This window comes from Pteropus vampyrus, unplaced genomic scaffold (genome assembly GCF_000151845.1).
Source record: "Pteropus vampyrus isolate Shadow unplaced genomic scaffold, Pvam_2.0 Scaffold158, whole genome shotgun sequence".
NCBI classification, from domain to species: Eukaryota; Metazoa; Chordata; class Mammalia; order Chiroptera; family Pteropodidae; genus Pteropus; species Pteropus vampyrus.
In genome coordinates, this window is record NW_011888939.1 from 435642 (window position 1) to 446074 (window position 10433).

Here is a 10433-nt window from a genome sequence, read left to right on the forward strand (position 1 = left end):
TTTTTGTTAACAGCCTTATTAATTTGCTAAGCGAAGCACTGTTTATTTATAGAAGAATGGCTATTTTTTCCCCACTTAAAGCTTTATTAGCGAGACGAGCATAAGTGCCCACTGTTGGAGGATGGCCTCACAGCTGTGGACGCGTCCACCGTGATGGGCCCCTCGATCTGACCTTCGCCCTGTGCCAGAGTAGGCGTGGCAGGGAGGGGAACCGTAGGGCCTGATGGGAGGGGGCAGCTGCTCTCAGGGGGCCAGCAGCACAGAATCGGGCCTAATTGGTAAGAGCCCCAGGGCTAATGTACGTTTCTAGACTTGAAAAAAAAATCCCACATTCCAAAAATTGTGATTTCCAGGCACTGCTGTCTGCGAAACAATCTGAGCTGTTCTTGTTAAGCAATAGAGACTTTGGGAACTTTAGTCTCAGAAGACATCTGTCCCCCTGTGCCTGGGACACCCGGGCCCGTGACATGGGGGCTTGTCTGGGGCAAGTGACTGGAATTCACAAGGGGCTAGCGGGATGCAGGGCTCCTTCTGCCCTGAGGAACGGCGGTGCCCAGCCAATTAGGACAATCTCTGGATTACCACCCTTCCAGGGCTTAGAGATGCTGCTCTGCTTATCAAGTGCTCACTTGCAGCGCAGTACTCATGATCTACCAGCAGGTGGCAGTAAATAATAAACAAACAGTATCACTAAAGGCACCAGCCAGGCCGGGCGCTGCTGGCGCTCCCTGCAGGTCCTTCTCAGAGAATCGTGACTTCCGGCTTCCACAGCGGGGGCGGGGGGGGGGCTGCAGGCCTCGGCTGCAGGCCTCGGCTGCCGGGAGTCAGTACCATCCAGGGGGCAACAGTCGTCCAGGAACGGCAGGAGTTTAGCTGTCACTGAATTACAGGGACAGTGGGGCCCCAAAGGGCCCAACCCATGTCCTGGACGAAGCCCCCAGCGTTCTGGGGAAGAGACGTGTGTGGGGTGGGGAAGCATCAGTATGTGGACGAACGTAAAAGGGAAGTGGCCCCTCTTCCCCTGGGGGTTTCGTTTCTCAGGCTCTCCCCTGGCCCCCTCGGGAGCGGATGGGCCCCAGGGGCTATGCTGGGGTGTCAGGCAGGGGGAGAGGAGCAAACTCGGAGTCTTCCATGAACCCGGCAGATAGCCGATGGCACCTTCGCCTTGGTTTCCAGGGGGTTCGAAGAGGGAAAGAAGCTGCGGGGCAGTCACGGGGTGCGTGCGCGTGTGTGTGTGGACGTGCGGGGTGTAGAGCATGCGTGTGTGCTGCGCGTGCAGTGCAGTATGTGTAGAGTATACGTAGGTGTGTGCGTGAGTGTCTAGATGTGCGTATAGGTGTGTAAGTGCACGCGTGCAGCAGAAGCATAGGTGTAGGAGTGTGTGTAGATGTGTGTGCAGTGGGTGTAGCATGGGGGTGTGCAGGGGCGTTGCAGGTAAGTGATGGGTGTGCGAGTGTGTAGCGTGTCCACATAGGTTTACGTGTATGGGCTGTGTGTAGGGGTGTGTGGGTTTCTGAGTGTGTGCAGAGGTGTGTGCAGGGAGCGTGCAGGGCTGTGTGGCGAGACGCTCAGCCTCTGACTTGCCCTGGCGTGGTAGGAGCCTTACGAGGCTCTCTGGGGTCGTCGGCCAACTTTGGCTCTTTCTCAGCTTTAAGCTCCTGCGGAGGGAGCTACTTCCTTTTCTCCACTTTAGTCCCAGCCTTTCTGGGTCAACTCCAGCAGCCGGCACCGTGGAGCCCGTCCCTCCCTGGGGCCCTAACTGGTGGGCGGCATGCAGGAATGCGGGCGTGGACAGCAGGAGGGCTGAGGCGGGGCGAAGCAGGGCTGGAGTGAGAGTCCCTTCTGCCCTCAGCCAGGAGCTGCCCCAGGTGACCCGTCCGGACCCTCCCTCCCTTCTACTCGTCAGCTCCGGGATGAGGGAGCGGCGGGGGAGGGGGGGCAGGACTCTAAACAGGAACCAGAGGGCGGGCCGGGTGTCCTGGGTGGGGCAGGGGACCTGGCAGGGTCCCTGTGGGGCCTGGGCGCCTCTCACCTGTGACCATGCTCCCGTCCACCCCCGTGCCAAGCATACCCGGCCGGCAGAAAACAAACGGGTTGAGATTCTAACGACCTTGAGGGCAAAGCGAGGACCGCCACCTTTTATGGAAGATTCCGAGAAAGAAAAAAACCCCAAACCACGTGGAGTGGCTTTATGGAATAATAGGACGTTCCTGTCTTGCATTTTGCTAAATTTAGGGTTGATAGGACAGCCGGAGAGGTAGCCCTTGGCAGCAGCCTGTGCAGGGCTGAGATGTTAACTGTCAAGTCCAGGAATCCTGCCCGAGGCACCTGCGTCGATGGAGAAAGACTTTAGACCTCACCGAAAATCTGTCTGAGCAGAGGATGAAGGGCGAATGGACAGCATTATCAAGGAGACGTCAGACTCCGGGCAGAACACAGCGGGCCAGACCTGCTGCGAGGAAGCTGCGTTTTTGCTCAATAGGCTGGTCAGACCTCGGCGGGAAATGTGAGTCAGTGGCCTGCAGGAAGAGGAGGAGGCGGCAAATCCCGGGCGCAGAGCAGAAAGCCTGCTGCGGGCGACTCGGGCAGCCGGGGCAGGGTCTTGGGGCTTCACCCTTCAGCGGCTGGGGAGGGACGCTCGCTGGCAAGGTCGGTGGCCTTGGAAGGAGGCGGGTCAGGGAGTTTCCCAGTCCCCTTCACCTAGACCTTATGGGGGTCACAGAGGAGACCACTAGCGTTCCAGAGCCTTCTGTGCTGAGAGAGGACCCCGGAGCCTGCCTGGCCTCGCACCCCGCCCCGGGCCCTGGGGAGACGCAGTCCCCTTGGCTCTCCCAGGGTTACCCGAGGGGGCGGGTCTGGGCAAACGCCCCGCCCATGACGCCAGGTCCAGGGCAGCACTTCCAGGGAGTGGGGGGAGGGACAGCGGACGAAGGCCCACCCAGCACCCAGGGCCCCCAAGTTAGAGCCACGTACGGGGCTCAAGGATGGCCAGCCTTCTGGGGAGATTTCATCCTTTGTCTCTTTGAAAAGCTCTCTCTCAGTGGCTGTTTCAACCTCGTTTAGGCATTTAAATAGTTTCCTTTTTTAAAAAATATATATACCTTTAAATGCAAGGCTTTCGACATATATATAAAAGTGGAGAGAATAAAATCATGAGCCTGCACGGAGCCATGCCCAGTATAAGGAACCCCCTCGTGCGCGTGGGCCCCCCGCCCCCGTGTCCAGAACCCACTTGCAAGACACCTCCCAACAGGACTATTTTGAAACAAATCCCAGCTGTCAACACGTATCCTCTTGATGCCTCTTTAATTCGTGGGTAGGTGCGGTATAGACGAAGGGGATGCCGAGGGCAGGACCCCCAAGAGCGGGGCCTCCCGCGGTGATCTTCCATCTCGGGGGACCGCCCTCCAGTTCCCCGCGCATGAGCATTTAAGGAACCAAAGAGCCTTTCGGTTTTTGGAAATGGTACTTGTTCATTCATTCATTCATTCATCCAGAGTGTGTGTTAAGTGTCCGCCGTGTGCCAGGGGCAATGTCGGGTGCTGGGGTAGGGCAGTGAGCCTGACTTTATGGGGGTCCCTGATTTTGGTGGGTGGGGCGAGCGTGGAAAGACAGGTATTAATAAAAACAGTGCCAGTTATTACCGCGTCACGACCGTCTGCCCTCCCGGGGGGCAGTGCTTACCTGAGCCCCGGTTTCCTGGCGCTCTGGCGGCGGGAGGCCTGGTCGGGCTTTGGCTCCATGTCGGAACCAGTGTGAGCCTTCACCTCCTTCCCCAGCCTTCCAGAAAGGTGCCTTTCCCTGCTCCAAAGACCTCAGCACTTCCTACATCCCACATCTGTGACTTTCCTGCTGGGATGGTGCTGACACGTGCCCTGGTCCCGACTCCAGGACCCTGAGCCCCATGATGGATTGGGTCTAATTCTTGGGGCACCAGTGGAGGCCGCTCTCTCTCTCTCTTGCTCTCATTCTCTCTCTCTCTCTCTCGTGCACGCACGTGTGTGTGGTGCATATGCTGTGTACGTGTGGCTATATGTTTAAATTACATCATACAAGTCATTTACGGACCGTTTTCCCATTTGACATTCTGTCATAGATTTCACTCCAAGTTAACATTAATAGAAATGATTTTTAAGTTACATAACGTTTCACAGATGGAGCATTCTTTACTTCACCTGTGCACCCCGACGGACACTGCAGATCGTGCCCAGTTGTCACCATCGTGAACAGCGCTGGAATGAGCGTCTTCATGCATGTACCTTCTCTCGTCTGTGCTTTATACCTCAGGTGTAGATTCTCACAAATAGGATTGGTGGGTCAAAAGGTGTGTGCATTTCAACTCTTGATGAAAATTGAGAAACTGCTTCTGGAAGTCTTTGCCAACTTAACAGGTCCCCGCTCCCCACAGAGCGCCCCCGAACATAAAAAGTCTCTGAGTTTCTATCTGGTCCCCTGTTCCTCCCGAGAGTCAGATGTTTCCCCGGCCGAGAAAGAGGCTGGCTGGGACAGGTCACATAAGCCACAACCTTCTGGGGCCTTAGTTTCTCAGCTTTGAAATGAAGGAGGTCAGTGGGTGACCGTCCAGGCCCTGCGCGCTCTGGGTCGCCAGGGCGCCGAGCCCCGTGAGCAGCCCGCTGGTGCGGGAGAAAGCTGGGGCTGGGCCGCCCCGCCTCGCAGGAGTGCGACTGCTTCCACGCAAGACGCGGCTGCTGTGGAAACCAGTCAGGAACCAGTGGCCCCTCGAACAGCCGAGGCCCGGACGGGCCCCGCGGACCACTACGCAGCAAGAGGATCACCCACTGGGCCTCCGCTGCCGAGGACAAGCCACTTCCAGGCCACGTCACTCTCCCCAAGTCAGAGTCAAGCTCAGATGTCAGACTTCGTGCTCGTCATTGAAGGGTCCTGTATTCTTGCCAGTGGCTTCATCATCGCCATCCGATGGGACCCTGCACAGACTTTTAGAAAGAACTCAAATTGATGGCCGGAATCGACCATGAGTCGTCTGCAGAGCCCACAGCAGCCAGGGACGCAGGTGTCACAGAGGAGGACACTGACGTTCAGGGAGGTCCCATGGCTGTCAGGCGGAGCCTTTAAGGAAGGAAGCCAGGGAAGCCCAGAGTCGAGTTTTCTGGGTTTTAGTCTAAGGAGCTCTCGTTAAAAGCAGCTGCATCGCAGCCCCGGAACCCCAGCCTCCGGCAGCAGCCCGCCCACCGTCCCGGGGTGCAGAGGAAGAGACAGGCGTCCAGAGTCTCGACGCTGTCGGGCAGGACTGGGACACAAGAGGGACACGAAGAGCTCTCGGAACCTCAGCCGGCCTCCCACGCACGGGCACTGCCGGAAGCTGATGGCATCTCTCAGGGGCCCAGGACTCCCGAGGACCCGAAGGGCACTGTGCTTATGCGGTCAGCAAAAGACGCTTTGTTTTTTCATAGAAACTTGGAAAGCAGGAGCTCTTAGCAGCTGATTTTTATTCGGGGGTCCTCAGCCCAAGCTTTACGGGAAGGTCCATTTCTGCTCTGGGAGCCCGCGGTGGCCGCTCAGAAACCAGTGCTGTGTGTTAGCCACATCCCTGGTGCCTGGGACCCCAAGTTGGCTGATCCCAGAAAATGAGCTTCCCATGTGCAAATGCGGATCCTGAGATCCGCATTAACCTCGTGTGTTCATTGAATAAATCTGCAGCAAGGGCCAACGTACGTCCCTTCCCAGATGGCCTGGTGTGGCCTGAATCCCCTTCCTCCAGAAGACCTGGCGGGGCCTCCCTACCCCCACTTCGCGCAGAGCCCTCTGCTCCGACCACGCTGGCCCTTCCTCTGTTCCCTGACCGTGGCGAGGTCATGGCAGCCCGGGGCCTTTGCCCTGGCCGTCCGCTCGGCTGGGACACTCCTCCCCAGGTCTTCACGTGGCTGGACACGCCGTTCAGACCCCAGCCAGACGCGACCTCCCATCGCTTAGTGTGTTTCTTTGCAGTGTTTGTGACTCTCTGAAGTGGTTACTCGCCTGCGTTTGCCTGTCGCCCCGGCTGGAACGTAGTGGCAGGAGGGCAGGGCCCTTGGCTTCTTGCTTGCTGTGTAGCGCGGTGTCGTGTGGCAGAGCCTGGCACAGCACGAGCGCTCAATGACTGTCCCTTGAATGAATCACTGGGAAAGGCTGACTTCTGTATTAGTCTCTTATTTAGGTGAAAATATCTGTAAACGTTTGGAGAATAACTGGATCAGAAAGCTCTACGGCAGATTCTTAGCCGATGACGCGTGGTTTGTGGGTCAGAGAGCAGAGCTGTTACTTATTCAGGCAGTGATCTCAGCGCTGGCTCTCCACGCCCCAATTCCTCAGGGCGATGTGGGGACACGTGCACCGGGGTGTCGCACAGGGCAGGAGCCCTAAAATCATGACCCGGGGCTTGTAGAGGGCAGCGGGGCCCAGCCCTGGCAAGAACAACTCCTGGGGGTCAGTGGGGCCCACCAGGCTTACAGCCCCTGGAATGCGAACAACAGGCAGGGGACAGAGCCCCCTCAAGCCCTCCGCGGGCCTTTGTCTTTAACCGCCCAGGCTCGTTTGGGGTGGGCCAGCCTTCATCGGAGGAGCCAGCGGCCTGTGCTCAGAACAGCCTACCCCTGGGGGAATCATGAGAAGATTCATAGAATCTTGTTGCCCAACACACATCTCCTGAATCAAAAAGTACCAACCCCCATCTTCGAGCGGCTCCCACCTGCCCGGAACTTTGTATGCAGCGTGGACCCCATGGCGACAGAGCCTGTCACCCTCTCTTGGCGGATGAGGGAGTTGAGACTCAGAGAGGGTGAGGGACCCACCAGAGGTCCGTCGGCAGTAAGGGCAGGGCTGAGACGGGGCCTGGGATGTGTTCGCACACTGAGCCCGTGTTCTCTGTCACCTGGGCAACTCGGGCCGGTCAAGTCGAAGGGACACTTTTGCAAAGAGAAACGTCATGTTTTTCTTCCATACCTACCACGGGCACTGTGTCAATCATGGAAAAATAAGATGGACGTGGTCTTTCGTCCCCATGGAACCCACCTCCCTTTGTGAGAGGCAGACATTACACAGGAAACTAGCCAGGGACGCAGGTGCTGACGTGGTGGGGGCCATCTCGGAGGGGATGTTCTCTGGGGCCCGAAAGCTGAGTCCAAGGCTGGCCCAGCCCGGCGGGAGGGACGGGCGTCCTGGATGGAGGGGTCTGAGCGTGCTGGTGAGTCGAAGGCCTAGGGCAGAGCCGCCTGGACAGGAGGCGGAGTGGGACCTCGGGAGCCCGGTTGGCCGTGGGGGAGGGGCTGCTCCTACTGCCCCCACGGCACTGGGCCCCACAGCAGGTCTGGTCGGGAAGAGGCCTGTTAGCTGAGCCGACGTCTCCCTCACGTTAAGTAGCCGACTGTTCTCATCCCCCGCCCAGGTCCCTCTTCTGTTCTTTCCTGGACAAGAGGCTGAAAGACGAGAGAAAGAACAACTCTAGAGCAAGCGACTTGGAGCAGGTTTTCTGGCTCTTTGGTGACAGGGGTGTCCCCCGGCACGTCGCGGTCGTGGAGGGAAGCCGGCATCGGTGGTCTTCCTGCTCCTCTCCCTGCCGCGTCCACCTGGCTGTCAGGCCGGGGGCCTTTGGGAAGGTCTCACCTGTGCGCATTAGGGCCACTTGCCTGACCCCCCGATGTGGTAGCTGGGAAACCAGGTGTCCCCAGAGAAGCCACCAAACGCTCCCTCACTGCTCTGGGAGACCAGCCCGTCGTGGGGCCACGTCCACGGCAGACAGCGGTGCTATTTACCGAGTATTTCTGGGAAAATGAGTGCAAAGCGCAGGAAACGCAGTGCAAATTGCTACATAGGACATTTAATGAGTCTGAGAGGAGAGAGATGAATTTCAGGAAAATGTCAATTGTGCTATGTAAACGAGAGGCTTCTCCGTAAGACTTTATTTCGGTCTCTGGTTACAACTAGAGCTGAGACCCTTAAGAGCTTCGATGCTGCACATCAGAGGCGCGAGGTGGCTGTGGCTCGGAGGTTGGCAGAGAGCCCCCGGCCCCCACGTGGCCCATTCAAGGAGCACGGAGCTGGGGCTGGTGCACGTCCGTGATGAGGCTTTTGCTGCAAAAACTGGATTCTCGGGCGGGGGCGGGGGGCAGGACTATCCCACTGCCAATGAGTGTGGTTATCTTGTCAAGGTCAGGGAAAGATCAAGGTCAAGGTCACCCTTGTCCCATCTCAGGCAGCCACATTCTCCTTGTCACCAAGACCATGGAGGGACCTGGAAAAGGGCAGCCAGAGTCTTGTCCACTTAAACCCGACTCTTCCCCAGTTCAACTCATGGTCAAGTACAGTTGGGAAGCCCACAGGCCATGGAGCCTGCTGCACGTTCCCATTGGGTCAGGAGACGTGCCCAGGACGGCAGAGTCTCGATCTCTTGTCTCCCTTTGTCTGCAGTCCCTGACGGCATCATCATGAAGGTGCTGGGCGATCGCCTGACCCAGCACGACTGCATCCAGAAAGGGTGGGTGATGTACGGCTTCCCCCGGGACCTGGACCAGGCGCACATGCTGAACACCCTGGAGTACAAGCCCAACAGGTGAGCTCTCCTCGTCCGGCCGGGCCCACACCTGCGCCGCCTCCAGGGCCTCGGCCGATGAGACCCACCCGGCAGCTTCCAGTGTACAAGAGCCTTCGCTTGTTTCTGACGTAGAGCGTCTCACCCATCCCCATTCCCGGCCACCACCCCATTTGTCCTATGATCTTGGAGGCTTTGTCACCTGGCTGGACCTGAACGTCCCCACCTGTAAAATGACAGTGCATACGAACAGTCTTCCCTTCCTCATGGGGTTGTCGTGCGATCGACTGAGATTTTCTTCTACTATTTTTACAGTTTTGTTTTTTACATCGAAGTCTTGGATGCCCCTGACGTTTATTTTGACATGGATATGCAGTCTAATTCTTTTTCCCCAGATGGTTAGCCATTTGTTCCAAAACGATGTCGATTATTGTTGAACGTACTGTCCTTCCTTCACTAACTTGAACTTGAGAGCACAGCGCAATCATGGCCATTGTGGAAATAAACAAAGACCACCCCAGTGAAAACGAGCAAAGGCTATTACGTCAGAGTTTGCTGACAGGGGTGTCGCACGCCTCCTCCCTTTTGGCAGTGACTCGAAGGCAGGCAGAGGATCAGGAGAGCATTCTAGGGGAAAAAGGAAACTGTTTGGGGTACCCTGATGGAGACTGCAGATCCCGGGGGGGACTGAGGTAGCCAATTAGAAGTGGGGTGTCCTACATGCTTGGTTAGGGGAGCGTATTTGAAGACGTTTTCATTCTAAACTTCTATATTCTTGCATATTAGAGAATGTCTTTCTGTTATCTTTATTTGTAAACACCTAGCAAAGTAGAGAATTCTTTGGGCCCATTCCTTACCCCTCAGCGTCCCGGATCGGTTCTGTACTGTCCCTCTGACACCTCTAGGGTTGCAGCAATGTCTGAGGTAGTATCCCATTATAAATAATTTGCCTCCTCTGTCTGGATGCTCATAGAATGTCTGCCTGCCTGCCTGTCTGTCTGTCCGTCTGTTTATTTACATTCAGCAGGCCTCGTCTCGGTCTCGGTTCTCTTAATTACTTTCTCTGGAACATTATGAATCTTTTCTAGTGACATTATTTCGGGAGAACTTTCTTGTAGTACACAATTCATATTTTTCTGGTTCCTTCGCTCAGAGTTCTTATTCAGGAAGACCGATTATGTGTGCGTGTTGGATATTTATCATCTGTTTCCCGTAATGACGACTTTTTTCTAGCAGCTTTTAAATTTTTCCTCTTCTGTATTATTTTCTCAAATCCGTCCTGCATGATAACTTTATTTTCTCTCGTATTTATTTCTCGTGGCTTCTAATTTATTTTTCATTTCATGCTTTTCTGTTTCCCTTAATTTTTTCCCCCTAACTTTGTCAGCTTTCTTTCATCTTTCTTACTTTATCTCATCACCTTTTCTTTGACTTTTTAAATATCAGAGGCTGTTCTCTCTAAATTATTTTGAGCACATTGATAAGGCTTTATCTAAAATATTATCTTTCCTGGAATAATTCTTTCAGGCAGTGGTCATCGTCTCTCTGTCTCTGTCTCTCTCTCTCTCTCTCTCTGTCTCTGTCTCTCTTTTTTATTTTAGGACTCTTTTTTGGTAACGTCTATACCTGAGTCCCAAGATGGATACATTTTGCAAATCATTTGTCTTCGAATAGGCCTGTCGTTTGTCTAAGCATAGCGCGAGCTGGTATGTCAGTATTCTATGGCTGCTGTAATGAATAGCCACAAACTTGGTGGCTTGAAGGACCCAGCGTACTGTCTTATAATTCAGTGAGGCTAAAATCGGTATGTCTGCAGGGCCGCCTTCCTTTCCGGAAGCTCTCAGAAGAATCCGTTTCCTTGCCTTTTCCAGCTTCTAGAGATTGCCCA

General features: G+C 55.6%; 1 protein-coding gene across 1 annotated transcript in view; it reads left to right on the top strand.

The window, feature by feature from the left end:
- AK8 (adenylate kinase 8) overlaps positions 1 to 10433 on the top strand; it is a 123077-nt gene that overhangs the window by 65520 nt on the left and 47124 nt on the right. Inside the window, exon 8 of the mRNA XM_023536555.1 lies at positions 8425 to 8566. Coding sequence (XP_023392323.1) covers positions 8425 to 8566 — 142 coding nt within the window. The remainder of the gene's footprint in view (positions 1 to 8424; positions 8567 to 10433) is intronic.